Raw genomic sequence first — 27680 nt, 5'->3', positions numbered from 1 at the left:
TGCGCCCAATCCAGCGCTGCAGCTGTCAGTAAGGAGTCCTGGGTGGTATCGCCACGCAGCCATAGGACCTGGAAGAGCATAAGACCGTCGTAAGACTAGCCTTCGAAGCCGCCAGGTCCCGAGGGATCTCGGCCGGTTTTCAAGGACGCGGGGGGGAGGGTGGGGGGCAAGTCCGCCCTCCTGCCACTTATCTGAACTAAATAAAGTTTGTCTGTGCTAGCTCTGCGCGTAGCCCGTTCCAAGTGTTGTTAGCCCTCTTTTACCAAGTAGCAGAGTGTTCATTTTTCTTTAATTTTGCTGCGCTGCCTTACGGGCACAGCAAATTGAATATTTTCTCTGGCCAAGTCGGTCCGCGTTTTGAGGCCAAGACAGAGGCGGGGGGGAGCACATAGATCAGAACCCCAGAAGCGTGCACGGCGGAGTCCGATTTGCCAGTCGCGGGTGTACTTCCGGGCGACGCGTAAAATTTTCTGTGTATGCAGGACCAAGCAAGCGACACGGGCGAAACACTTCACGCGACGGTGCTGCTCTAACAGCGCCCTACGAGGTCCACAAACAGTGCTAATTATTTACTGTCCAAAGTTCCTGCTATGCAGCGCGCGGGGCTGGAGGGAAGCGGCGGAGTGCTTGCCCTTTGCAAAAAAATACATATGAAAACAAAATGCATATGAAGGCAAAAAGAAATGAGCGCGCGCTGACACGCCGATTAACGGGGAGGACTCTGCGTAGACCTTTGTCAGTGCTGCTGTTTCCAAAGCCATAAAGGCGATCTAGTCGAGCCGACCACCCACTGAAAACTCGTCGCAGTGAAATTATTCACTCCATTCTCCCAGTCGCCTGTCCCGGCCGCCGCCGGCGCACTAGCTCAACGCCGAGTTACCATGGAAAAAGGACATTTTCCTTCCTCCATGATGCGCCGCGAGCTGTGGGGGCGAGATCTAGTGCGGAAAACCACATGGCGCTCGCGAGCTGTGGCCGCCGTGCTTTCCAAACGTCGGTGCTAGTTGCTCGCAGCCGAAAGGCGTCGTCGCGCACGCGGAGGCGCAGAAAAAATGAGCGGCAGCACACCCGGACTGGATGTCGCCAAGAAGTCCTTCGTGCAACTTGGGCGCTGAGCAACTCCAAGTTCTCCTACAGCAGGTCTGGTTTGCGAAGACGGGGCTCTTCCGGAGTACTGGTGTAGGGCAGTCGTTTCTCACTTTGTTCCGTACCAAGGCAGGACGCCCACCCACAGAGCTGACCGATACCGACCAGTGGCACGTCAACATCCTACCGCTTGCGGCCCAGCAAGGAGTAGGATGACATTTTTCTAGTGAACGGATCTCACACGTTGAACTCAGAGCCGAACTTTTCGCCTTTCAGCAGAAGGGAAAAGTTAATAGGCTTGATTATTTCACGGTGTGTGTTTTGAATATTATAAGCGTCCTAAACTACTATGTCCTTCCCGAATGTATTTCTAATAGTGTATAGGTACGTTTTGGGATAATCAACGATCAATAGCCAATTACGACCGCTTAAATTTTTCTCTTGCTGGTGGAGCAGAAGATAACGCTCAAACCACGTGATAACTTATCATATCATGTCTACTGTCATGTGGGGAGGGCCAGCGCAGCAGCAGCAGCCAGTGGACTACCGCACTAGGCGGCCCACCCACATGTTCTGAGAACATTGAAGAAATAAAGATGTTTGTAATCAATCAATCAATTGCGCGATCACCGAACCCCTGACAGCGAGAGTCACTTCCCAGTCAAAAAACACTACAGGATTACAACAGAAAATTTCTGTTGTGTTTCTGTCTCCTGTCCTGTCATGTTTTTGGCATGTTGTCTGTCTTCTGTCCTGTTGTGTCCTGTCCTGTTGTGTCTTCTGTCCTGTTGTGCCTTCTGTCCTGTTGTGCCTTCTGTCCTGTTGTGTCTTCTGTGCTGTTGTGTCTTCTGTCCTGTTGTGTCTTCTGTCCTGTTGTGTTGTGTCGTCAGGACTCCAGAATTGTTCTCAAAGCCTGCACACGCATGGGTAGCTGCAGAGCAGTGAGCTCAATGCATGCACCCCAAAGCAATGCCATGCCAAAAACAAATTTAATGCTGACTTTATTGCACAAAATATTTCAGGCTACTCTGTTAATGGCACAAATCCCACGATGCCTTGGTGGCTTCTACTCTCGGCTGGTCGAACCTGGGAAAAAAATTTAAGGGGACACTTAAGCTCTGCAATAAGGGTACACCGTGAAAGGGTACACCTAATAATGGCATGGTAATGACACGTGTATATTACACAGTTACTTTATGCACGTTAAAGGGACCCTGAAATGGTTTCTTCAATCATATTTTATTGCAACAACACTGTAGAGGTGGTCTCTGCGAGTATTCTAGTCTGATTCAGAAAGCTGCGCGTGGAACCAATAATTTACAAACAATTTTTCAAACTTGCCGCTCACAGCCGATTAGGGCGACACCTCACCGCGCGTTTTTACCCGCCCCTTCCACTTGACGTAAACTGGGCAGCCTTGGCCATAGACTGGGCGACCCTTCTCATTGGCTCTGCCCATTGACGTCACGCGCAATTTTTGCAATATTTCATTTGGAACTGAGCACTGATGCTCCTTGAAATACTATTTTATTGATTGCTTATTATTTTTAAAAACACACGTATACAGAGGTAAGAATCAAGCGCATTTCTTGAAATTAAAGTGGTACTTCCGGTAAAGAAGGAAATCCGTCTGCTCACAAAAGCATGTGTTCTCGTCGAATCTTGGCGCCCGCCTTTGCGAATTTCCTAGCTGCGCAGACGAGTCGCTGCTATAGTGTACTATAATTATATATATCGCTGCTGTCGTCGCCCTGTGGGTCTCGGTATGGCGTGTACTGAAAGGCTCGAAGCCCATCTCAGCGGTGGCTGCACGCAGCCGCGCTTCGAGCTCCGGATCCATGCCGTTCGAGCAGCTATCAGGAGACACATGTGCGAAAACTTGGACGGCGTGCCGCACCGATCGTCATCAGAAAGACTGCCAGCTATACTCGAGCAGCTACAAAGCATGCCTGCTTATGCTGGGAGCTTTCGGCAACGGCACCGCTCGCGGGCTCTCCGAGCGACGAGCTCTGCTGCTGCCTGGCTGCCGTGGTCGTCGCTAGGCCTATAGCTCGTTTCGCGTCAAGCCGGAGCGGCCGGCGCTTCGGAAGTCGCCTGAGCTATAATAAAAGGCTTACTCTACACATCGCTTTACAGTCAACATCATCATCTCACAGTAAAGTAATAGTATGGTCACTTTCCGCGACGCCTTCAGCCGCGAAGCGAGCGGGCGCCAGGCGAGCCGGACCCCAACGTCAGGCCAGCGGCAGCTCCAAGGCGTTTGTGGCCAGAAATTTGCTCGTATCACAGTTGTTACCTTTACCAGCAGCTCAGTATTGGTCAGCGATCCTCAAAAATGACACATTTTTCACATTTCTCGGCCTAGGGTTTATTATTTACGTCAAGAACACTCTTTAGCTCATTTTTTATGACGCCGGCAGACCTGATCCAGGCCGGTCGGCCGGCCGGCATGCTCGGCGTAGTACTTGACGTTCGCACAAGGAAATACAAAACAGCCATTCTACCAGAGATGATGCTTCCTAGATTCGAGCAACGACAACATGTCTGTTCAAAAGTGGATCTTTCGGCAACGACACCGACTGCGGCAACGCCGGACGACGAACTGCGCGCTGGTCCCAGGCTGCCCTAGTCGTCGCTAGGCCTAATGGTTTCGCATCGAAGTCGCGGCTGACGGCGCTTCGGAAGTCGCTTGCGCTATATCAAAATGCCTACTCTTCACATCGCTTTACTGCGAAGTCGTCCCATAATAGAATATATATTCGATTTCCACGACGCCTTCAGCAACGGAGCTAGCAGGCGGCAGGCGAAGCGCCGCAGCAGCACCAAAGCGGCTATGGGATGAAATTTGCTAGTATCGCATTCATCACTTTTACGATCAGCTCCGCAATGAGCTCCGTATTGGCCAACGACCGTCAGAAGTGATGCATTTTTGACATGCATCTATCCCAGGGCTTGCTATAAACGTGAACAAACAATGCTAACGCGTTTTTCACTCGCCGGCGGCCGGCATCAAGGCTGGCAGGCCGGCCCGGCGTGGCTCGGCCCCGAGCGCCCTGAGGAGCGCGCTGTACGTCATCACGACGCTGCCGCTCTCCGCGCTCGCTTTGGCTCCCGCTTCCCGTCGTTGCGTCTGCCGCGCGCGGCTCGTCGTTGACAGCTAGCAAGTTGCACACAGGCGACGATATGCGATCGGACGTTGCGACGCCGTTCGCAACAGCGCACCGCAGTGAATCGCACTCACTTTCGCACATGTGTCTACGACTACCGGAAGTAAACAAGCAGAGCGCCATTGCTTGACGTATGCATGGGCGGAGCATCGGCCCGTCTTTTCTTTTTTTTTTTTCGGAGCGAGCCCCGCGTGTATGAGTTGAGGGTGGTATGTGGGGGAGAGGAGGAACATCATTTTTAATCGGCGATATCTTCGGTGTTGATGGAGTTCGCTTAACAATTTTTGCGGTGCGGCGACAAGTGATGGAATACCGATATCTCGTGGGCTTTTGCTAACCTTGGCAAAGAGCTTTTCAGGGTCCCTTTAAATGCTATCCATTCAGCTGCACACTCTTTCAGCTACTGCTCTTACAGAGCCACTAAAGAGGTATCTACAAATCAGCAGGTGAGTAGGGCTCAAGTAAGAGTAAAGTAAATGTTTTCTTGCAGTTTTGCATCATGTGCAGCTCTCGAATGAACTTACGGGAGAGCAACTAACTGTATATGCATTTACCTTTCATGCACTAGCAATGAATTCTTTGCTGTGGGCAAAAAATACTCACTGAATTATGAGCGGCGCAGATCAGAGCATTTCTGTGCCAAATACCGAGCCACCTTCTTGTGCCGCCGCGTAAATTCTTCAGGAGGGCAACCCTTCAACTTAAGGAAATACCAGAAGGAATCTGCAAAAAAGAAAAAAAAACCCTGAGGGAAGCTAGGCCTCTAGGACCCCAAGTCTAGAAAATTCTGCTCCCCCCAAAAATTGCTCAAATTAAAATCATTGGGCAACATAGAATAAAACTGGCCGTCTAATTTGGTAACTCGTTCTTATGCACTTTTACTTGTACCTCAGCGTGAAACTCACAGCCAAATTTAAGAAAAAACACAATTTCAAAACTTTATCAAACTTCTTCCGTACTACAGCGCAGAAAACTTTACCAAGCAATACAAGCTCATGACAGTGAATGAAATTTTCCAATGGGTCTTAAATGCATGCTTAGATTTATAGGAAAATTGCAGACTATTCAATCCCGCAATGAAACACTAAACGAAATAAAAAGATCGAATAAACGTGTGTAAGGGTCGCACTTTTTTTCCATATATGAGGGCCAATTTTCGGGTTGCAGCCCATATTCGAAATGTGCAAAAAAATTTTCTTTTTAAGCAAAAACACACAAATCAGGGAAAGAGTGACAGTTATTCTACATTCAGTCATCACTCCTTGAGTCTTCTGAATAAGAGCTGGGGCTGTGCTCTGGTGCATGCTCATCCCACAGGAAGTCACACAGCAAGTCCGTTGTCAACGTGTACTGTTCCTCACTTCCATAACATAGCAGAGCAGCCCTTGCAGTTCGGGGGAATTTGCAGGGCTTGCCTCAGAAATCGCATTTTTTTGCAGCTTGTGTTCCTTAACGCACCCTTCTGGTTGCACCATCGCTGGATGGATTTCTCATCCACATCGAATTTTCTGCTTGTCACACGCTTGCTGCGTTTAAGGGCGAATTCCCAGCTGTGTAAGTTATTAAGGTGTTTGCCCACCTTGCTAAAATTGCAATGCTCGGCGGTAGCACACAAAACACACAACTACATAAAACTGCCACACTACCACAACTTCTGTGGCTTTGACAGCAACAAAAAGTTGGAGATACTGATGCTCATACAGAGAGCGGGAGCTCGTGGCAGAGGAAAAAGTTACTGATGATGACCCGCGGCCTAGGGCGCCATCTGTTGGCAGCACCTGCAAGTGCCTGAGCGCATGCATTTCGAAGGCTATTCCCACGTGGTTCATGGAAAGTCTGTGTGCGCCCTTACACACTCTCTTTTAGTGTTTACTTCGGCCTGTACACAAGTGCATCCCTTATGCACGTTTATACGGTGCACGTGCTGGCTTTTTTTTATTGCTGCTCAGAATGGAAGAACAATGCTTAGGAAGTACTCTGAAAAGATGTGGAGTGCTAAGAGATAAAGAGGGAGGTCTGCGATTTTTGCAAATTACACTCTTCTGGTGGCACCAATAAAATTCAAAGGGTAGTCACACGTGAAACCTGAATTACAATTTTCAGCTCACCTGACACTGCAGCCACCTTTACAGGGGACAGTGGCGGGAACACTTTTGTTGCCCCTTTAGAACGGGCATTGTTAGAAAGTGTTCCCGTCAATGTCCTCTGGGAAAGCACGTCGCTTCCCCAGATGCTCACGGCCAACTGCTTGCAGAAGGCAGAGTCCCCAGGCAAGGCCAAGAGCCTCTCCCAAGTAGCCGGTGCAGTGTAACTGTCATGACCCAAGTGGACCTGCAGAAGCAAATATTATGTATATGCATGGCGCAGCTGACATAGCATACATGTGCATGCATGCACTAGTGTATGTACATTCAATCATGTACTGCCAATTCCAATTTACTTGGCAAATTGAAACCAAGGGACACCTTTACAGATGGCTGACAAGTGTTAATCAAGGAAGAGTAATATTTAAACATGTTTCTTATTGCCCTGATTTTCCCTGACACTCAAGCAGCAAAATGGCTGCATGCTCTAATAAGCAATTATGACATACACCGATATATCGTGCACATTAAGTTAAAAGTGAATGATGCAAAGATGTTACGAGGAGCTTCTCAAGGCAAAAGGAGGCTGAAAGCTCACAGAACAAGTCATCCAGCATCACCTAACCTAGCTTACTAAGTAGTGACATCCGTATCCTCAGTCTACATTTTTAACTCAATGTACTTCTGGTAGAACACATACATATTTACACTAGGATGGTATGACCATCATCATCAGCCTGACTCTGCCCACTGCAGGGCGAAAGACTCTCCCACATCTCTCCAATTAACTGTTTTTTTTTGCCAATTGCTGCCACTGTATCCCCACAAACTTCTTGATCTCATCTGCCCATCTAACCTTCTGCCGCTCCCTGCTCTGCTTGACTTCTCTTGGAATCCACTCCGTCAACTTTAAGGACCAGCGGTTATCTTGCCTTCGCATTACATGCCCTGCCCAAACCCATTTTTTCCTCTCGATTTCGAGTAGGATATCTTTAACTCGCGTTTGATCTCTCGCCCCCCCCCCCTTCTGAGCTCTTAACGTTACATCTATCATTTTTCTTTGCATAGCTCGCTGCGTTGTCCTTAACTTAAGCGGAACCCTCTTTGTTAGCCTCCACATTTCTGACTCATAGATGAGTACCAGTAAAATACAGATATTGTTTACTTTTCTGTTGAGGGATAGTAGTAAACTATTAAATTTGTTTTTGAGGAAAGGAAATGGTGCAGTATCTGTCACACATATCTCAGTGGACACCTGAACTGTGCTGCAAGGAAAGGGAGGAAGGTGGGAGTGAAAGAAGAAAGAGAAAGAGATGCCGACCTTTCTCCAGAATAATTTCGACCCCCTGGGAATCTTTAGCGTGCACTGATATTACACAGCACACCGGGCGCCTTTCGCGTTCAGCCTTCATCGAAATGCGGCCGCCGCGGTCGGGTTTACAACTGGGTACCCTGGCTTGGTAGACTAGCGCCTTAACCCCTGCGACACAGCAGCGGGTAAATGGCAAACTGCTATTCATGATCTGAGAGAAGTTGCCTTAAGCACTCCACTCCAGTCTTATTTTTCCAGTTATTTTCGGCTCATGATCCGGATCAGTGGCCAATACATGCCATAACTAGACGTATTATTCCCTTACTACTTCCAGCACCTCGCTACTAATTGTGACCTGCTGTTCCCTTGTGAAACTCTATATGGACTTTAACGTCCCAAAGCAAAATTGGCCACGAGAAACACTGCAGTGGAGAGCTGTGGCAATTTTAGCTAACTGGAGTTCTTTAAGGAGCACTGTCATCGCATAGTACGCTGGCACCTTGCGACTTACTTCCATCGAAACGAGACTGCTGCAGCCGGGACTGAACCTGCATCTTCTGGCTCAGCAGTTGAGTGCCCTAAATACTGGTCCATCACTGCAGAGCCATTCACACTAGGACTGGCACACTAGTGCGTTAACAGACAGTGCTAAGAGGAAAGAGAAAGGTGCCAGATTCTATAATTTTAGCAAATATGTCCACACATACTTACATGGCACGGCGCATCATGCAAGGTCAACTGGAATCCCAACGTAATGGGTTTGAGTAAAAAAAAGTGGGAGATAAATGCGAACTTTCACTCTCATTATCCTCAAAAACAAGTGTCGTTGAACTATCAATACCTGAAGCACCTAAGTATCAAGTTCTGAGAATAAAAACCAGACAATGTAATCACTCTTTCTGAAGCCTAGTTATTTGTTAAAATTATTTTCAATACATTTTCATTCCGGCATTAGTTATGCCTCTGAAGTTAATTTCACCTTTTCCTTTCAAATCTAAATCGGTGACAATTCAATATTACAATCTCTGCAGAGAACTTTCACAATAGCTGCAAAGTTCTCAATTGAAAAGGAGGTTAACTGCTCCTTACTACAAAATTATTTTGATGAAAAAATACTCCACGTTAAGCCACGACTTTAAGCAGGCAGCAGCTGGATACACCACACTATGACACTCCATCATTATAAAAGCTTCGTGACATTAGCTGGGCATTTGTCAAGGATAAAAATCGAAAATTTTGAGTCTGTATAGCATGCCAGGAAAAATGGGGTTAAAAAGCTTACCTCTCCTGCCTCATTCAATGCCCCCACAGTTTCGTCAATCTCCTGGCCAGCCTGTCCAAGTGCTGTAAAAACGAGCAGAAATTAAAGGGAGTGCAGCAAGCAACACAGAAAAATGTCGATGTGCCGAAATTGGAGCATGCTTTTATTAGACACAGCTCCAGAGAAGATAGGCTGGCCCAATTTTGCCACATTAATACAGATGGCCTTCATTTTTTCTCACAACACTTTGCACAGTAAAAGTTCAGTAACTGGCTCCGCGTTAATTCTGAAAGTTGGTTAATTTGACCTGCCCGCCTGGTCCCTACTAATACCTATGGACAGAAGTTGATGGGGCGAAACTCGTTAACTTGGATGAATTACAGTGTGCATTGGCTATTCAACCAAGCACCGCAGCCCCGAGTCACCGGGGAGGGACAGAGGTGCAATACAGGCTACGAAAATTGTCGCCCGAGCAGTGGTGCCAGAGAGAGAAAAAAGTCTACCATGTGCTTTGCTGCCATGGTGGCGATCATACAGGCCCAAGGCATTGTCCTGCATACATCTTTGCACGCTCTACAAAACTGTTCGGCGTACTCCTGTGTTTTCAGTGTTTTAGCCCTAGCACAACCATTAATGTACGCAGCACGTATAGACTTTGCATGCTGATGTGATGACGCCGGCAAAATGGCCAAAATATCAGGCAAAGAGCATGGCATGCGTAGGATGCATACAATGTGTTTAATGACAACAAGACCGTGCTGCTTTGCAAGGCATTTCCAGATAAGATCATCCCCTTCAGAGATGACCCTTGCACGGGAGGCAAAGAAAGCAAGGACAGGGTCACTATCCTACTTGCCACCAGCATGACTGGCACACAGCCATGCTGTTGGCACACACTGTCCGCCACTCCTTGTGATTGGGAGACCACATAACACAGTGTGTAAAGAATGCAAGGCACCTTCCTTTGACTACCAAGCCAACAAGAAGGCTTGAATGACGTCCAGCATTCCTCACCGCAGGTTGCATCAGCTCGACTGATGCTTTGGCGCTTAGAAATGCAATGTGCTGGTGCATTTCTTGGGGAGGGGGGTTAATGTTCCATAGTGACTGAGGCGGTGAGGGATGCTGTAGTGGACGGCTCCAGAAATTTCGACCACCTGGGGTTCTTTAACGTGCACTGACAACGCACAGTGCACGGGCCTCTAGAATTTGGCCTTCATCGAAATTCAGCCGCTGCAGGCAGATCGAACCCGTATCCTTCAGGTCAGCAGCCGAGCATTATAACCACTGAGCCACCGCAGTGGCCAGGAAATAAAGGCGGTTAGCACAGAATATGGAAGTACATACCTTTATTTGGCCTTGGAATAGTCTGCACCTGAATTTGTCCAGTCCCAACAGCTGCGGCTGCTGCAACAGCACAAAGTTATTCTCTGTAAAAATTACCAATGCACTTTTGCAGAACGTAATCGGTACAATAAAATTTTCTGTGCATTACAAAGATTTTACTTGTTTCAAGAACTATCTTTCTTCTCAACACTTTTGAAAAAGGTAGGATTGCTCAAAGTGCAATATTTTTTGCAAATTCTGGGCATGGACTTCAACTTCAATGCCTCGTAATTAGGACGCGTGCTTGCCAAATGATGACTTATTTACAACTTTAATAAGTGGCTTGGTCAGGCGTAGGCAATGGCAACAATAATAGCAAATAAAAATGCCATGCATATATGCAGTTTTAATCAATATTCATGCAGATTATGAATAAAATACTAGGTGCCAAAAGCTCCTTTTGAGTAACACAGCCAAAATAATACAGAATAACACGCGCAGCTCACATGATTTGTAAATTTTTGCTACCAGACAAAAACTTTCCTGAATTGCACAGTGCTAAGTATAGGCCATTTCAGGAGTGTAAGAAAACACCCAAAGCATTGGGCTTAAAACCGGCGTTACGTGAAAAACCATGAACAAAAACAATGAAACAATGAGCCACTCAACTAATTTTTCTTTACAGTAGGCCAAGTGCAAACCCAACTGCAGGTATCAGATGCACAGTAAACACTGAAGGTTCAAGATGATAGGGAGAATAGTGCTGTATGAATTTGTTAACGGTAGCATACAGTAATAAATCAGTTTTATTCACACACAAGTTGCCTTCTTGATACAAACGATTCCATCAGTTCCATACGGAAGGAGAGCTAGTAGGTCAGCAAAATATCAGTTTCATTGTATACAGCCAGGAGCATAGGGTATGAAAGCCATTTCATTTCAAGCCCAAAATAAGAAATTCATTCATGAAAAGTGCCCAATAATTTGTGATAAAAATATTGACCTTGTGGAAACCCACAAAATTTTAGGACACTGCAATGTTACACCTACTAGGTGTGGACAAGGGCTTTAACGTCTGTTTGTTCTCAAAACAGTCACTGACACATTTGCAGTATAACAGCACAAGAAAAAGACAACGGTCAGCTGATCCCTGCTAGTGGTTCAAGCTCTACTAAAGTGAACATTTGTCCCACTCCAAGTATGTCACCAGTTCACACACAGTCAAGCCCACTCATAACAAACCTCATAGTTGCGTGGATTGCGTTCGTTATATTCGAAGTTCAAAGTAAGTGGACTTTCCATGTTAAGGTCAAAATTACAAAAGCCAGTCCGCTATTCGTTATGCACGTCTGTCTATTTAAACTAAGCCTTATTATATTGCTTTCCAAGCTCTCCAGAACAGTCGAATACCCCTTCCCGATCTCGGTGTTACCCATTAGCTGCCTTAGGGAGGAAAATAGGTTTTTGAAGTAATGAAATGGCCCAGTATCTGTCTCACATCTCGGTGGACACCTGAACCGCGCAGTAAGGGAAGGGGTAAAGGAGGAAGTCAGAGAAGAAAGGAAGAAAGAGATGCCATAGTGGAGGGCCCTGGAATAAATTCGACCACTTGGGGATGCTTAACGTGCAATGACACGTGCAACACAGGCGCCTTTCACGTTTCACCTCCATTGAAACGCGGCCGCCGCAGCTGGGTTCACACCTGGGAGGTTTGGTTCAGTAGCTGAGTGCCCTAATCACTGAGCCATTGCGGCGGGGAGCTTTAGGAAGGAGATATAGCTAACCGCAGCGGAAGCCTCCACAACAGATGGTGGTAGGTCAGCCTCCTCGTCATCGCCTTCATCATTTTTCTGGCGACTGGACAACGTTCGTAGTTATAACGTGTTAATGCTTGTATTTTCGTCAGTGACTGGCTCTCCGATGCCGGGGTCACCACCAGCAATATCAGGTCAGCAATATCTCAGCTCCCGAGAAAAAAAGAGGGTTTCCGACAGCAGGGGCAGTTTTACAGGGTCTCATAGTTCGCTGTAACCAATTTGTGCGGCCAATATAGTTTGTTGCATCTGATACGATGGCATGGACCTAATACATATTTTGATGGTAGCACTACCCTCACAGGTAATAAGCAAGCATTATTATTATAACTGCGGCCATTTTAAGTGGGCTTGCCTGTATTAACGTACCAACCAAGGAGCTGAGGCAATTTCTTGCTGCAAACGCTGATTTCTTCAAACAGATACTAGGATATAGCTTTGGGACATGGAAAAATATAAATTTAGTCATGGAAGGCAGCTGTAATAAAAAGTAATGAAACCAGGTACCCTGAGGCACTGGTGCCGGAAAAGGTGGTGCAGCTGAAGGAAGGACGTGTCCAGGGCCTGGAGGTGCCGTAAACCCAGGCTGGCAGCTGGTAGCTAAGAATAGATAAAAAGAAATGATTGCCAAAGGCAACAGAAGCAATGAAGTAAAATAAAATATGCGTCACGCCTGCGAGTAGCTTTGTTCCAAACAACATGAATGTCAACTGGTAGCAAAGGCATGAAGCCTTTCTCCCTGCTTGAAAAGTATTTCCTTTCCGTCCTCACATGAAACACGATACACTTTACACATTCTCCATAAGAAGCATCTGTTCGAAGTTCCTGGTTCAATAATTATGCCAAATGCTCATTTCTTCTGTTCAAAGGGAAGCAGATATTAGGATGTGGTTTTGAGAGATGCAGAAATATTTAAAAGTAGGCCAGGAAGGCAGCTATAATAAAAATACGATGAAGTTAGTACCCTGAGGCATTGGTGATGGTGAAGATGCTGTAGCTGAAGGTGATAGATCCTCAGGACTTGATGGTGCCACCACCCCGGACTGGCAGCTGGCAGCTAAGCATATAAAAAAATGGTTGCCAGTGACAAGAGAAGCAATGAAGTAAAATAAAATATGTGTCAAGTCCATGAGTAGATTTATTTCAAGCACTGTGAATGTTGACTGGCAACAATGGCCTAAAGCCTTTCTTTCGCATCTCCTCACATGAAACATGATACACTATAGGTGGTATGCACTGGTGCACAGCCGAGCCGCAGAGCACTCGCCACTGGCCGCTATGATTGAGGTGCACATAGTAGAGCTCCTGCTCTGCAAGCCTACAAGTAAAGGGAAAAGAGGTGCATGCTTTCTTCGCGTGTCACATTAAGACTGCCGTTTGGAATCCACGTTCATCAGAGATTCGGCCGGTAGTCGCTGGGCGTAGGTTAGCCGCACGTAACTATGTTATAAACAAACGGCACTTAAATTGGGTGACTGCGCTTGTTAGCGCCGCTCGGGCCTGTCAAGGAAACAGGTGAAGCAATGAAAGTTGGTCGCGGGTGTGGTAAATTTTTCTCGATTCTGGGTAGAAGCTAGAGCAGTGATCAGTGACAGCAGCACTTTCGTGAAACCGGAGAGCTGCATGCAGTTCCGGCACATACGCAGAGAAAATATCAGTCACCAGGGGCCACCAGATAGCTCCGGCGCGTCTGCGGTGCTCCTTGAATAACTATGAACTGCGTGCCTGTGCAGAGCCGTTGATTTCCAAGCTCTACTACATGTCTGACCTTGATATAATGCTCACTCCCTACAGAAACAGCAAACTATTTTTTATTGAACGCTGTGTTGTAAGATGCCGACAAGAAAAAGAGATACGACACTGAAGAAGTGTGCACTACCAAGTGTCAGGTAGCAGGTATTCTTCTGTCGAATTTTGACGTCATTGTACGCACAGTGGAAAAGTGAACAACTACCAGACCCCTTGCTGGCTTATGAGTGGCCGTTGTTATATACACAGCTGCAAACGTGCCCCCCCAGACCGAAACATTTGCTTGTACTCAGTTGTTGACATTGCTGCTCAGTGCATTTTGCTTGACCTTGAAACTGAATCTTATGTTTGTGACATAGCAAACAATTATAAAGTGGATTGACAACGTCATGTAAAGTTCTCTGCGATTGTCAGCTATGAACAGTCGTTTTTGAATGTATAGCTGCAAAGTATATATAATTAAGTTCATCCTGTTTTCTTCTACAGCTTGACAATCTGCAATATTATTGATTTTGGATCAGAAATCTGCCTAATTTGCCACTTATATCGGTATAATAAATTACAACTGAACTCCACCTGTGGTCTTATTTCTGCACCAGTTATATGTATATGTATACCTTACTGGTTGCACAACAGATTGCACTATTCTTTTGAAAGGAATCTATGCCATGGTTGGAAATACAATAAAGCAATAGAGATTAGTTGCTCAACAACACCGAAAACAGACACCGCGCTGTTGCAAGCGAGATGTCTGTCGCACGACACGACAGGAATGTCTTGCGCGAGAGAACCCACGACAGGCTCCTCTGTCGCACGACAAGAGGTGTGCTAGGGGTCTGTCGCACGACAGAACCCACGACAGGTACCTCTGTCGTTGGACGCGCACACTGTCGCGCGGCACGGCTTGATTTGTCGCAAGACAGTACTCACGACAGACATCAATCTCGCGACAAACCCACGACATGGACCTGTGTCGCACGACACGACACACTACACAAGCCTCTGTCGCACGACACGACACACTACACAAGCCTCTGTCGCACGACACAAAGCGACAATCCACGACACGGGCATCTGTCCCACGACACGACACACAACACAAGCCTCTGTCGCACGACACGACACACTACACAAGCCTCTGTCGCACGACACGACACACTACACAAGCCTCTGTTGGACGACACAAAGCACGACAAGAACGCTTGTCGCGCGACACAAATTTGTGTCGCACGACAGATCCGCGACAGCAAATCCTGTCGTGCTTTTTAACCAACCAACCAACCAACGAACCAACTGGCGACAACCCTGCAGAGTTGTGCACAAGTGTAGTAGAAGTTATGGGCTTCAAATGCCTAAAAATTACACCAAACGATTATGTGCAACGATGGAAACTAAACAAATTTTATTAATTCCAAATTTGCATCTGCATAAATATTTTATAACAAAATTTAACATTTGTTTCAAAATTTAGACTGTTGCCAGACTTACGTGAATAACCTTGGTGGCCAGATTTCTGAACGAAAACTATCACTTCCCACTTTTACTAAAAATGCTCAGTGGCAACATATTATTTGCTGACACAAAAACAGCCTCATTTCCGCAGCAATCAAAACAGCGTAAGTTCCAATCTTACAACAAAGACATTGTTGTTGAGCTTTCAGATTTTTTATGCAGTGCGGCCAGACGTTTATGCTCATAATGGCAACTATTTCTATTCGCGGATATGTTCTGTGTTTTATAAATTCAAAATTTGTAGCAGCATAATTATTTTATAACAATATTTAACATTTGTTTCAAATTTTTTACTTTGTTGCCAGACTTACGTGAATAACCTTGGTGGCCAGATTTCTGAACGAAAACTATCACTTCCCGCTTGTACTAAAATGCTTAGTGGGAACTTATTATTTGCTGAGACAAAAGGAACCTCATTTCTGCAGCAAGTAAAACAGTGTGAGCTCCAAGCTTACAACAAAGACATTGTTGTTGAGCTTTCAAATTTTTGATGCATTGTGGCCAGACGTTTGTGCTCATCATGGCAACTATGCATTTCTTATCGCAGATATATTTCGCGTTAAAGTAAAAAGTATTATTTTATTTTTTCTGTTGTGAGGTAGCAATAATTTATGCAACATCTAGTCTAAATCTTAGTGAGTCGTCTGCATCAACGATGTTACAGAGGCGCCTCGCATCGAGCGCCCGTACCCGCGGTCCGACGCGGCATTTCGCCCTGCAGAGGAGCTGCCCAGCCCATATGACGTTTGCATGCGCCCAATCCACCGCTGCAGCTGTCAGTAAGGAGTCCTGGGTGGTATCGTCACGCAGCCATAGTACCTGGAAGAGCATAAGACCGTCGTAAGACTAGCCTTCGAAGCCGCCAGGTCCCGAGGGATCTCGGCCGGTTGACAAGGACGCGGGGGGGAGGGTGGGGGGCAAGTCCCCCTCCTGCCACTTATCTGAACTAAATAAAGTTTGTCTGTGCTAGCTCAGCGCGTAGCCCGTTCCAAGTGTTGTTAGCCCTCTTCTACCAACTAGCAGAGTGTTCATTTTTCTTTAATTTTGCTGCGCTGCCTTACGGCCACAGCAAATTGAATATTTTCTCTGGCCAAGTCGGTCCGCGTTTTGAGGCCAAGACAGAGGCGGGCAGGGAGCACATAGATCAGAACCCAGAAGCGTGCGCGGCGGAGTCCGATTTGCCAGTCGCGGGTATACTTCCGGGCGACGCGTAAAATTTTCTGTGTATGCAGGACCAAGCAAGCGACACGGGCGAAACACTTCACGCGACGGTGCTGCTCTAACACCGCCCTACGAGGTCCACAAACAGTGCTAATTATTTACTGTCCAAAGTTTCTGCTATGCAGCGCGCGGGGCTGGAGGGAAGCGGCGGAGTGCTTGCCCTTTGCAAAAAAATACATATGAAAACAAAATGCATATGAAGGCAAAAAGAAATGAGCGCGCGCTGACACGCCGATTAACGGGGAGGACTCTGCGTAGACCTTCGTCAGTGCTGCTGTTTCCAAAGCCATAAAGGCGATCTAGTTGAGCCGACCACCCACTGAAAACTCGTCGCAGTGAAATTATTCACTCCATTCTCCCAGTCGCCTGTCCCGGCGGCCGCCGGCGCACTCGCTCAACGCCGAGTTACCATGGAAAAAGGACATTTTCCTTCCTCTATGATGCGCCGCGAGCTGTGGGGGCGAGATCTAGTGCGGAAAACCGCATGGCGCTCGCGAGCTGTGGCCGCCGTGCTTTCCAAAAGTCGGTGCTAGTTGCTCGCAGCCGAAAGGCGTCGTCGCGCGCGCGGAGGCGCAGAAAAAATGAGCGGCAGCACACCCGGACTGGATGTCGCCAAGAAGTCCTTCGTGCAACTTGGGCGCTGAGCAACTCCAAGTTCTCCTACAGCAGGTCTGGTTTGCGAAGACGGGGCTCTTCCGGAGTATTGGTGTAGGGCAGTCGTTTCTCACTTTGTTCCGTACCAAGGCAGGACGCCCACCCACAGAGCTGACCGATACCGACCAGTGGCACGTCAACATCCTACTGCTTGCGGCCCAGCAAGGAGTAGGTTGACATTTTTCTAGTGAACGGATCTCACACGTTGAACTCAGAGCCGAACTGGTCGCCTTTCAGCAGAAGGGAAAAGCTAATAGGCTTGAGTATTTCACGGTGTGTGTTTTGAATATTATAAGCGTCCTAAACTACTATGTCCATCCCGAATGTATTTCTAATAGTGTATAGGTACGTTTTGGGATAATCAACGATCAATAGCCAATTACGACCGCTTAAATATTTCTCTTGCTGGTGGAGCAGAAGATAACGCTCAAACCACGTGATAACTTATCATATCATGCCTACTGTCATGTGGCGAGGGCCAGCGCAGCAGCAGCAGCCAGTGGACTACCGCACTAGGCGGCCCACCCACATGTTCTGAGAACATTGAAGAAATAAAGATGTTTGTAATCAATCAATCAATCAATCGCGCGATCACCGAACCCCTGACAGCGAGAGTCACTGAACCAACTGGCGACAACCCTGCAGAGTTGTGCACAAGTGTAGTAGAAGTTATGGGCTTCAAATGCCTAAAAATTACACCAAACGATTATGTGCAACGATGGAAACTAAACAAATTTTATCAATTCCAAATTTGCAGCTGCATCAATATTTTATAACAAAATTTAACATTTGTTTCAAAATTTAAATTTAGACTGTTGCCAGACTTACGTGAATAACCTTGGTTGCCAGATTTCTGAACGAAAACTATCACTTCCCACTTTTACTAAAAATGCTCAGTGGCAACATATTATTTGCTGACACATAAACAGCCTCATTTCCGCAGCAATGAAAACACCGTAAGTTCCAATCTTACAACAAAGACATTGTTGTTGAGCTTTCAGATTTTTTATGCAGTGTGGCCAGACGTTTGTGCTCATAATGGAAACTACCCTATCAGAAAATCCAACAGGCTGTAGGCCTGTTGGCAATCCGTAAATTGGGACCCTGCTGGTGTCGGGCCTGCTGGTGTTGGGCCTATTGGTGTTGGGCCTATTGGTGTTGGGTGTATTGCTGTCGGGCCTATTGGTGTTGGACCTAATGGTGTCGGCCTACTGGTATTGGCCTGGTGGTGTCGGCCTACTGGTATTGGCCTGCTTTTGTGCATGCCTGAAGGCCTGTTGGCCCGTGAGCATGAAGCTCACGCAGACACATGACCATGGCACCTTCACATTGTTTCAACACACAATCCTGCTGGTATCTTTGGACAAGCTTAAAACGATTATCTGAATACTTGAAAAGAAGAACTTGGATAAACTGGAAAATTATTTCTGCATGCTGCAAATAAATGGTGCAATAACTTTTTAGCAAAATGTGTGTCTCTAGATAACAGTCACAAAAAATTTCACAGAACACCTTTATTATGTTGCGCACTATTTGCGCTGTACATCACCCAGTTTCTGAGCAAGATGCTTGCGCACCGCTTTCAGCCGTTTTGCAGACTCCTCTGGGCTTGTGTCCCCCATGTAGAGGCGGAACAAAGCTGCAGAAAGAATAAATATTAAGGGCAATGTATGGATTGAGGGGCATTACACAAACATTTCCACAAGCAACTCTCAAAAGAAGAAGTAAAGCAAAGAAACCCAATGCAGTCAAGGACTGCAGTTTCAAAAGTTGCATATAGTGCATTATATATAGCCAAATGAAAAATTGCTTTGTGACTAAGGGCCAGCCCAATCTGGAACACAATAGCCACTGGTGGTTCATACAAGTGCATTGTAGCACTTTGCCTTTGGCAACATACATTTTACACAATAAACTGACAAAATAGTGGCAGCATAAAAGCACCATCATGTTACTCTGCAAGGTAGAAACTTTTTTCTGAGATGATTCGACGCGGTCAAGAGCTTTTAGGTAGTCAGTGCAGACTGCGACATATTCATGAGAAGGACTAGCTGTAGTTGCTTAGTGGTTAGGATTTCAGAAACCGAGCCTGAGTATTCAGGCTCGAACCCAGTCGCGGCCACACAATTTCGATGAAGGCAAAATGCAAAAGGCGTCCATGTGCTGGACGATGTCAGTAAAGGTTTAACACTTCTGGTGATGTAAAATTATTCCAGAACACTCTACTACAGCATCCCTCATAGGCTGAGTAACCTTGGGACGTTAAATTCCACACACCACAACAAATTTATGAGAAGCCTTCTTAAAATATATGAACTCAATCTCAAACTGCTGAGCTAAATCCAGCTAGGCCAACTTCAATTTCTACTCCGTATCTCTGTAAGCTCTGCCACGGACAAACATTTAACGCTTCAATAATAACTATGGGCAGAATACAATGAATTCTTAGTTAAGAGCAGAAGAACAAGTTTAATTAATACAGCTTGCTGCAGAACCAGCTTCATTAACTGCTGTGGTATAGCGCAGTGTTCTGCATTGAAAAAAATGCACACATGATAACTTTAAAAGTGAGTGAGCTGCCATTAATTACAGGACACAGCTCTGGATCTGTGAACTATAAGCAGTGTTGTCCGGTGGTGAAAATTCCTTGAACAATGGGTCTGTCATGACTTCCTAAATTTGTTTAATTCCAGTTTTATTAACATACTTTGCACGTACACGATGATGCAAATGATGATGCATTTAATGTGACCAGTTCCAGCAAACAGCTTCCTGCTTGTCTAGTGTTTGTAAATAACCTGTGGACAAGTTGTATCCTGAAGTGCAGTCATTGAAACATTTTTCCTTCTGTACCAAAACTCACAGCCCACAAGGTATGATGAGAAGTTTAGGTTCCAAATTATTGTTACGTGGCCATTTACTAACTGAGCAACGCTAGACATAAAGCAAAATAGTCACCAAAGGGTCAACACACCTTTCAGAGAAGTCAGCTTCTGCGGCGTCAATGCAGGCTTTGGCTCTGTCTTGCCCAGAGACAGGCTTCTGTTTGAAAGCGTTCCAGTCACACTCCTGTTTTTTAACTCTTCTGTGCTCCAGTACACCTGAGCCGCCATCCGGCAGAACATCGAGTCGGATGGCGCCTGGAAGAGCCTAGTCCACACCTGTGGCTCCACCCAGGCACCGCTTCCAGCATAGACCTGCAAAATATGTGCACACAGCTGTTAATACTTTCCTGCGGCCTATTTTTTTTCAGACCTCTTTCTGCGCTCTGAGGCTATAAGTACCTTGACAGAGGAGCTTTCAGTAGCACCATCAAGCATTACATAGTACTCTAGCACATGATGGCGACTTAAAGTCACTTGACAATGACGCAAAACAAAAACTGTCACGCTATTTAGCACTTTTTGTATAGTCCCCTCAAAGCCAATATGACAGGCTGGGCAACTGTTTTCTCCTGAGTCTCATGGTATGGAGCACAAAAAATGCAGAAGTCATGAATATCACAATAGTATCCATATGAAAGCAGTTCTACCACACCTTATGAGTTTTTAGAGTGTTGCATTTTCACTTTTTTCAAGCGTCACATTAGTGTATTGCCCACATAAGACTTCAAACTCCAATAACAACAGCAACGCGTAATATGACAAAACATTGCTCCAAATTCCATACTCCACAAAAGCTTGAGCTGTCAATCAGAAAAAGCTACTACGGGTTCTTTACAAAAATAGTGTTCCAGTTTAGACATGAATGCAAAAACGACTGCCTAAATTTGTCTTTGAGCAATATAGTTAAGGAGAAAGTGGATTCTACATCTGGCCCCAAAATATTCAAAGCTAATACACCACTGATGATAACATGGGCTTATGCAACTTGTTCAATACATTGGACATTGTTAGCAGTTTAAGCATGATCAATGCACCTGTGTTGCGAACAGGCTTACCAGCTGCACAACTAAAGTGCCTGACAGCAGGTTAGAAATGCAGGAGAGGCTTTTGTAAATTTACTGCTCACATGAAACAGCAGTTCAGTATGACAAATTAACTCTCCTTGCAAGCACCCAATTAGCAGCTTGAAGTCTTCTGCCACATCGAAAAGCAGCAATTAATATGCTTGTGCTACAGGTTATTCCCTTAGAGGTGCTATCTTCCTGACCTATGCAATCTTAAAACTAAACAAAAAATTAAGCAGACTCAAAATGTTATTGAGTAGGCTTAATTTAACATAGGGTCGGATATACGGCACTCTCTTGGGGCAGCAGTCACATTTTAGCCATGTATTTCTTCGCCTTTTGTTAAAAAAAATGGTGTTCTGCATGTTTTCCTTAAATGAAATTTACCAATGCCCCACCACCTCCCTCCATAAATGCTCCCCTGAGGCTCATTTAAAATGAATACTGTAGCTGTCTGCCTACCTGTTCACATCTATCTATAATAATTCAAAAAGCCTACCTCAGACCATAAGAAATTTGTCGTCGCATTTAAGCTGACAAGATATTTTATATTTTAAAGCACAGTCCTTACAGTAAAACTGGGAGCCATGGAACACCATCTCCACCAGATGTTTACATGCTTGCTTGTAAAAAAGAAAGGTGATTACTTTTCCATCAACCCTGGTAGAGCCCACTTGTATGTCAGCTTCAGTGATAGGGCAGTGGCCATGGCCTCCTTCTCCTGCACAAAGACAAAAATTGACTTTTTGTTTTGGACACCAAAAAAAGTATAAAATGTGCATGCACAGGGATGATCAAACCATAAAATGATCAATTAACATAGCTTCTTATATACTTAACTTTTTCATGGGGGCTGGAATATTCAAACACTGCATGTGGTACCTCTACTCCGAAACTGATATAAAAAAAGCAGTGCTCGTCGTGGCTTGTACCACAGGTACACAAGTAAAAAGTAGTTGTAGAGGCGTTGCTCTTCAGTTAAAGCTTGCACTAAGGTGTGCAGATAATCTAGACAGTTGCGTGGCTATATTAGGCAAAACAACCATGGAAAGTCATTCGAGGAAATGGTAATCTTCTGAAAGCGTTCCATTTATTCTCACTCTAAAGGAGTTATAGCATTTTTTCGCACTGTATGGAGAATGCAATGGTGCTAAATAACTGAGAAATACCAAAATTATTTGACACTCATTAGCTTTGAAGCATTAAGCAAACTCTCCCAGGCAAGTCAGCTTCAGCTTATAAACACTATATTTTGAAGTGGATCAAAATTGTCAAATCACCAAACCAACAATCGAGTAATCTTACCACGTAGACCTGGGCTCTCCAGGGGACCAGCACTTGTCGAGGCTTGTCCTGCGGATGGAGTGAGTAAAAAGGAGTTCCAGATGTGTTATTCTTCCACTATTACCTGCAATAAGGCACGCAGGCACTCCAGACTGTTGCATGGCTAATGCAGGCAAAGAAGCCGTGCAAAGCCTTGGCAGTAAGACGAACAGGTAGTCTTCAGAAAGTGCTTTCATGTATTGTTGCTTTCAAAGAATTAATCACGGCATTCTTTTCGTACTGCATGGGCCGTGCAATGGTGCTAAGTAATTCTCAGCAACATCAAATTGGTCTGATGCTCATTGGCTTTCAAGCATTAAGCAAACTTTCCCAGCCGAGTCGGCTTCAGCTTATGAACACTATATTTTGAAGCAGATCAAAATTTTCAGATCACCAAACCAACACGGGAGTACAATGAGAATCTTACCAAGCAGACCTGGGCTCTCCAGGGAAGAAGTGCTCGTCAAGGCTTGTCCTGCAGGTACAGCAAGTAATAAGTTAGCCAACTACCGAGGCTTTTTTCTCCCAACATACGACTACGATCGAAAACAGCGCTAAACTGTCAGATCACTAAACCCAAAACATGAAAGAGTATCTTACCAAGCAGACCTGGGCTCTGGGAAGCAGTGCTCGTTGAAGCTTGTCCTGTAGGTGCAGCAAGTAATAAGTTAGCCAACTACCGAGGCTTTTTTCTCCCAACATACGACTACGATCCAAAACAGCACTAAACTGTCAGATCACTAAACCCAAAACATGAAAGAGTATCTTACCAAGCAGACCTGGGCTCTGGGAAGCAGTGCTCGTTGAAGCTTGTCCTGTAGGTGCAGCAAGTAATAAGTTATCCAACTACCAAGGCTTTTTTCTCCCAACATACGACTACGATCCAAAACAGCGCTAAACTGTCAGATCACTAAACCCAAAACATGAAAGAGTATCTTACCAAGCAGACCTGGGCTCTGGGAAGCAGTGCTCGTTGAAGCTTGTCCTGTAGGTGCAGCAAGTAATAAGTTAGCCAACTACCGAGGCTTTTTTCTCCCAACATACGACTACGATCCAAAACAGCACTAAACTGTCAGATCACTAAACCCAAAACATGAAAGTGTATCTTACCAAGCAGACCTGGGCTCTCCAGGGAAGCAGTGCTCGCCGAGGCTTGTCCTGTAGGAACAGCAAGTTATAAGGAGCTGCAGAGGAATTTCTCTTCCATAATTATTTGCAGTAAGGCATGCCAGTACTTCCGACTGTTGCACGGCCACATCAGACAAAGCAGCCGTGCAAAGTCTTGCCAGTGAAAGGTATACTTACGTCACCACTTTCATTTTAGCCTCACTTTCAAGGAGTTAAGCATAGCATCTGTGTCAGTCTACATGGTAATGCAACGGTGCTCTATCATTCTGATAACTCTCAAATTGACCCGGTTCAACTAAACAGTGTTCTCTCCCTAGGTTCAAGAAGTTTACAGATTCTGCTTACAAACACACGTCCTGAAATGTCATGAAACTGCCACCAGCAAACCCCATGTCAACAAACCAATACGTGTTTAGAATATATACACCTTACCATGCTGAACTTGGCACTGTGGGGATGCAACGCTCGCCGAGGCTTGTCCTGCAGATATTACAAGTAAAGAGCTTCAGAGGCATTCAAATCAGTTTAGAAAAGTAAAAGAATGCAAGTGGACAAATAATTACTTACCATTCTTCTCCATACTATCTAGTGCGGGCTGATACACAATATTCAGTGGAAGATCAGAGGCAGCTGCATATATCAGCCTCACTTCTGAAAAAGAAAAATAAATTTAAAAGTAATCCCTTCTTTCCCCCTTACATATCATAGCACATAAGAGTGAATAATTCGGTTTTTAAGTACATAAGTTTAGTTGCCTAAAACACTTCTGTTAATTCATTACTCCAGCTTCCTATACCTGAGGATATTAGTGCCAATCAGGTATCACATAAATTCATCAAACACAGGCCAGTGAGCTGGCACTTAATGATTTTGCTCACAGCGCAACTTAATACCGAGAAAAGATTACTGATAGCATTACCTTGTTATTTGGAAAGCCCATACAATTACTTCCAATGTCATAATTGAGTAAACATTGCCGGATCGAACAATAAATTTTCTCTGAAGTAGAGTTTAGAGAAAAGGTAAAAATTTATTGTCCCCTATGGCAATGTTCACCAGTGCCACGACACTGGAAGAAATTGTATCGGCTTTACAAACAGCAATGCAACGCTACCGATAATCTTTGCTAGGTTTCTTCATACAACTCTTTTTTTTACCTGTATACAAGAGTTTACTTCCACGTTATCCAGCTTGTCGCCTTCCACCATGCTATCCAAATCTCTGCTATAGTTGCAAGCAGTACCTGCGTGTCATGAAACTGAACTCCTGATGTTGGATACTGTTTGCAAACGAAATCTGCCTTGCCTACTCTGCAACACTGAGGCCGCAGGAGGGATAATTCCATGGTTCACAGGCTGCAGTACTGGTACATACTTTAGCAGAAAAGTTGCGATCTGGGTCAGCTGGTGCACTGTATTGAACAAATAACCCAGGCAAACGCTGAACGACAAGGAAGGGACGAGGCGCACACTGCAACTGGAACTAACAACAGTGTTCTAATGAAGCACATCCATCTCCCAAGAAAACTTGCTGCACAGTTGTTAGTTTCAGTCGCAGTGTGCACCTTGTCTCTTCCCTGTCCTTCGTCCTGTGGCAGGGTTATTTGTTCAATACAATGCTAACCTTCCTGCTTCAGTCTGGCAACTTCTATGACATACTCAGGCTTCCTGTTTATGATCAAAAGCCTAGCTATGTGCATGGAAAAATCAGACCTTTTTCACTGATTTCTAATCAGCTCAGTCCTGTGACAGCCGCAGCTAGCCTATTTTAGAACATTTCTTTTGGTGCCGGCACTGCATGGTTGTGGGCACACTGCATCTTCCAAATAACAGCACTATAGAATGCTTACACCTTGTTTATTCTACTGCACTGCAGTTATAATGCATGAACGAGGAACAATATTCAGCACTTATACATGTTAGTTTCATTTTTTTTGTAGTCTTCCTAAATTAGAAGCAAAGAAATATCTATGAGGAATATGTTAAAGGGACGCAAAACAAAAATTTAAGTTCACCTGTATCAGTACGGTAGCGTGTTCAAAACAAACTGAAAACAAAGCTTTCATAAGCTAGAACCTAGAAACGAAATGCAGGTGTAGCCATCACTGGCCGTTCTCATGAATGAAGCATGTGTATCAACATCAATTTTATTGCGCGCATCTCAGAGGATATGCTAGACCATCATTAACTTCAAAACGGTGGCAACCTGTCCTTTTCAGCAAAGACCTCAAAAGTTTGAATCAGCCAGTGGAAAGATTTCCAATCTGATTTTACCAGCAATAATTATGTCCTTTGCTGCCAAATTAACAACAACATACCAGTGAAGAGGCTAAGATTCAATTTTCACTGAAAACAACGCAATTGTTCTTTATACCCAATGGAAATCTGGTACTCAGCACGAAGGGCTACATAAAACACTAGATCATTTCTGTAATGCAGCTCATCAGCTTATAATGGCCTAAATAGAAGCGAAACATGCTCTTTCTTCTGAGCTCCCAACAAAAATACTGCAGATTACTGTTTCATAATGCACTAAGATTTCACTTGGCCACTTAGCAATGCGCGTCCACCATCAACTAGCCTCCTTTCCAACTTTTGTTGACATAAGCAGTGCCGAACTGTGTGCTGGCATGCCATTAATGTGCGCTACCAAAGTCATGCATATGCCGCCCTGTTTTTTTAATGTGCAGTGAAAATGAAAGCTAAGAAATTAAGGAAGCTTCCGCTAGCTAAGATATTGAATGAATGAATATGCAGAGCATGCACTGATATATATTCTGAACGCGATGAGCACATGCAGAAACAAAAATTTCCGATAAATGAAAAAACCTGGCCTGCCTCAAAAAAGAAAAAAAAGATTTTAAATTCTTTTTTAATGCTTAATGATCTCCCATTGAGTTAAAAGGCACATGATACACCGAGGGTTCTTTGCACAGACCAGCTGCCTATCCTCTTCCTGTCTTTTTGGAAACTTATAGCCAGCGAGTTAACTGGAAATTTGAGGAAGCAATCACGACAGCAACAAGCATCCCTCCACACAGCTATGATGGATTTCAGAAGTTTAGAAGTACCTGTTCCCCACCATCTTCACAACACATTTACAAGTGTGTGTCTGTGTGGGGGAAACAAAAAAATTGTTTCACACTACACATGATTCTGTAGATGGATCTGAAAGTATGCTCTGCATCAAGACATAACAGCTCCAAAGAAGCTAACTTTTCAAGAGGATTTACCAGCATCGAAGAGCTTGGAAGTAAGGCTGCGCTGCAGTTCCATATTCAGAATACGGAGCTCTCCAACTTCGTCCTTAAGAGCTTCAAATTCAGCTGTAGCTGGCTGGTCACCCTTGCTTGCTTCAACGCAGCCAGTTCAATCTCCAAGGCCTCTGTTTTGCGCTTCCGCTCGTTGTGCAATCCAACAGGAACCATGTCGACGGCTCCATCCACCACTGCCTCCTCAATCAACTGCAGCTCCTGTTGGCGCTGCACATCAAGCCGTAGCTTTTTTGCTGACTTTGTCACCTGCAACTGAATAGGCGCAATTAAAATTTCCTACTGAACTGTTGAACACACCAAAATATGCAATCCATCAGGATTAATCCTGACAGCAGCACGCCACAGCATAATGGGGAAAGTTGTGCAATGCACTAGTACAGGGGGGAGGAGGAGGGGGGGGGGGCAAACTGTAGGTCGCGAGCTACATGTGGCTCTTCACAGGTCCAAGTGCAGGTCGCAATTCTCCTATATCTGCAACTTGCAACTTCCGACGCAAGAGCTCAACTTCAAAAAATCTTTTCTCCCTTTAAACAAAAATTACCTCGATTAAAATGTAAGAAATGAAAGGCAATAAATTGTTCTATGTAACCTGTCATTGTTTGTATTTTTACTTGGATCACCTCAGGGTGAAATTAACCAGTGTTTTTGGCTCAAAATCCACTTTTTTGCAACCTTAGTATTTTTCTTACTTCAATGTACACAGTTTCATCACCTGTAACATTGGTTATAAGTTCTAGACATCTAGAGAAGCCAAACGGCTATTTATGAATATGCGAGAGCAAGTTGGTATAAAAAAACAGCAGAAATGGTGCATTTTCAT

General features: G+C 45.1%; 2 protein-coding genes and 1 long non-coding RNA gene across 3 annotated transcripts; all 3 read right to left on the bottom strand.

Moving 5' to 3' along the window:
* Positions 1 to 2157: 2157 nt before the first annotated feature.
* On the bottom strand, positions 2158 to 6932 carry LOC149357638 (uncharacterized). The gene is made up of 3 exons (XR_016289919.1): positions 6362 to 6932; positions 4857 to 4976; positions 2158 to 2172 (listed from the first exon to the last, which is right to left on the bottom strand). It is a non-coding gene; the product is annotated as an uncharacterized LOC149357638 (long non-coding RNA).
* An 11753-nt stretch (positions 6933 to 18685) lies between these two features.
* On the bottom strand, positions 18686 to 22944 carry LOC149357637 (BEN domain-containing protein 5-like). Its single transcript, XM_089577954.1, has 5 exons — positions 22886 to 22944; positions 22441 to 22488; positions 21783 to 21856; positions 20161 to 20383; positions 18686 to 18825 (listed from the first exon to the last, which is right to left on the bottom strand). Exons 4-5 carry the CDS (start codon positions 20309 to 20311, stop codon positions 18716 to 18718), a joined length of 261 nt encoding a protein of 86 aa, XP_089434080.1. The 5' UTR covers positions 20312 to 20383; positions 21783 to 21856; positions 22441 to 22488; positions 22886 to 22944; the 3' UTR covers positions 18686 to 18715.
* Positions 22945 to 23360: 416 nt separating this feature from the next.
* LOC149357636 (uncharacterized) lies at positions 23361 to 26871 on the bottom strand. Its single transcript, XM_089576642.1, has 5 exons — positions 26819 to 26871; positions 24154 to 24237; positions 24019 to 24066; positions 23569 to 23616; positions 23361 to 23443 (listed from the first exon to the last, which is right to left on the bottom strand). The coding sequence occupies exons 1-5, from the start codon at positions 26859 to 26861 to the stop codon at positions 23361 to 23363; spliced, it is 306 nt and encodes a 101-aa protein (XP_089432768.1). The 5' UTR covers positions 26862 to 26871.
* Positions 26872 to 27680: the final 809 nt, after the last annotated feature.

The sequence above is a fragment of the Amblyomma mixtum genome, chromosome 3 (genome assembly GCF_055824585.1).
Source record: "Amblyomma mixtum isolate Tamu chromosome 3, ASM5582458v1, whole genome shotgun sequence".
NCBI classification, from domain to species: Eukaryota; Metazoa; Arthropoda; class Arachnida; order Ixodida; family Ixodidae; genus Amblyomma; species Amblyomma mixtum.
This window is presented reverse-complemented; position numbering and strand designations above follow the sequence as displayed.

Bases quoted from the DNA above. Each gene is read 5' to 3' on its own strand.
- LOC149357636 (XM_089576642.1), bottom strand. From the start codon at position 26,861: ATGGAACTGCAGCGCAGCCTTACTTCCAAGCTCTTCGATGCTG. The intron at 24,067-24,153 runs GTAAGTAATTAT...TAATATCTGCAG, and splicing joins AGATAGTATGGAGAAGAATG to GACAAGCCTCGGCGAGCGTT. The intron at 23,617-24,018 runs GTAAGGTGTATA...CTGTTCCTACAG, and splicing joins ACAGTGCCAAGTTCAGCATG to GACAAGCCTCGGCGAGCACT.
- LOC149357637 (XM_089577954.1), bottom strand. From the start codon at position 20,311: ATGTTCTGCCGGATGGCGGCTCAGGTGTACTGGAGCACAGAAGAGTTA. The intron at 18,826-20,160 runs GTGTGTTGACCC...TTCTTTCTGCAG, and splicing joins GAAGCTGACTTCTCTGAAAG to CTTTGTTCCGCCTCTACATG.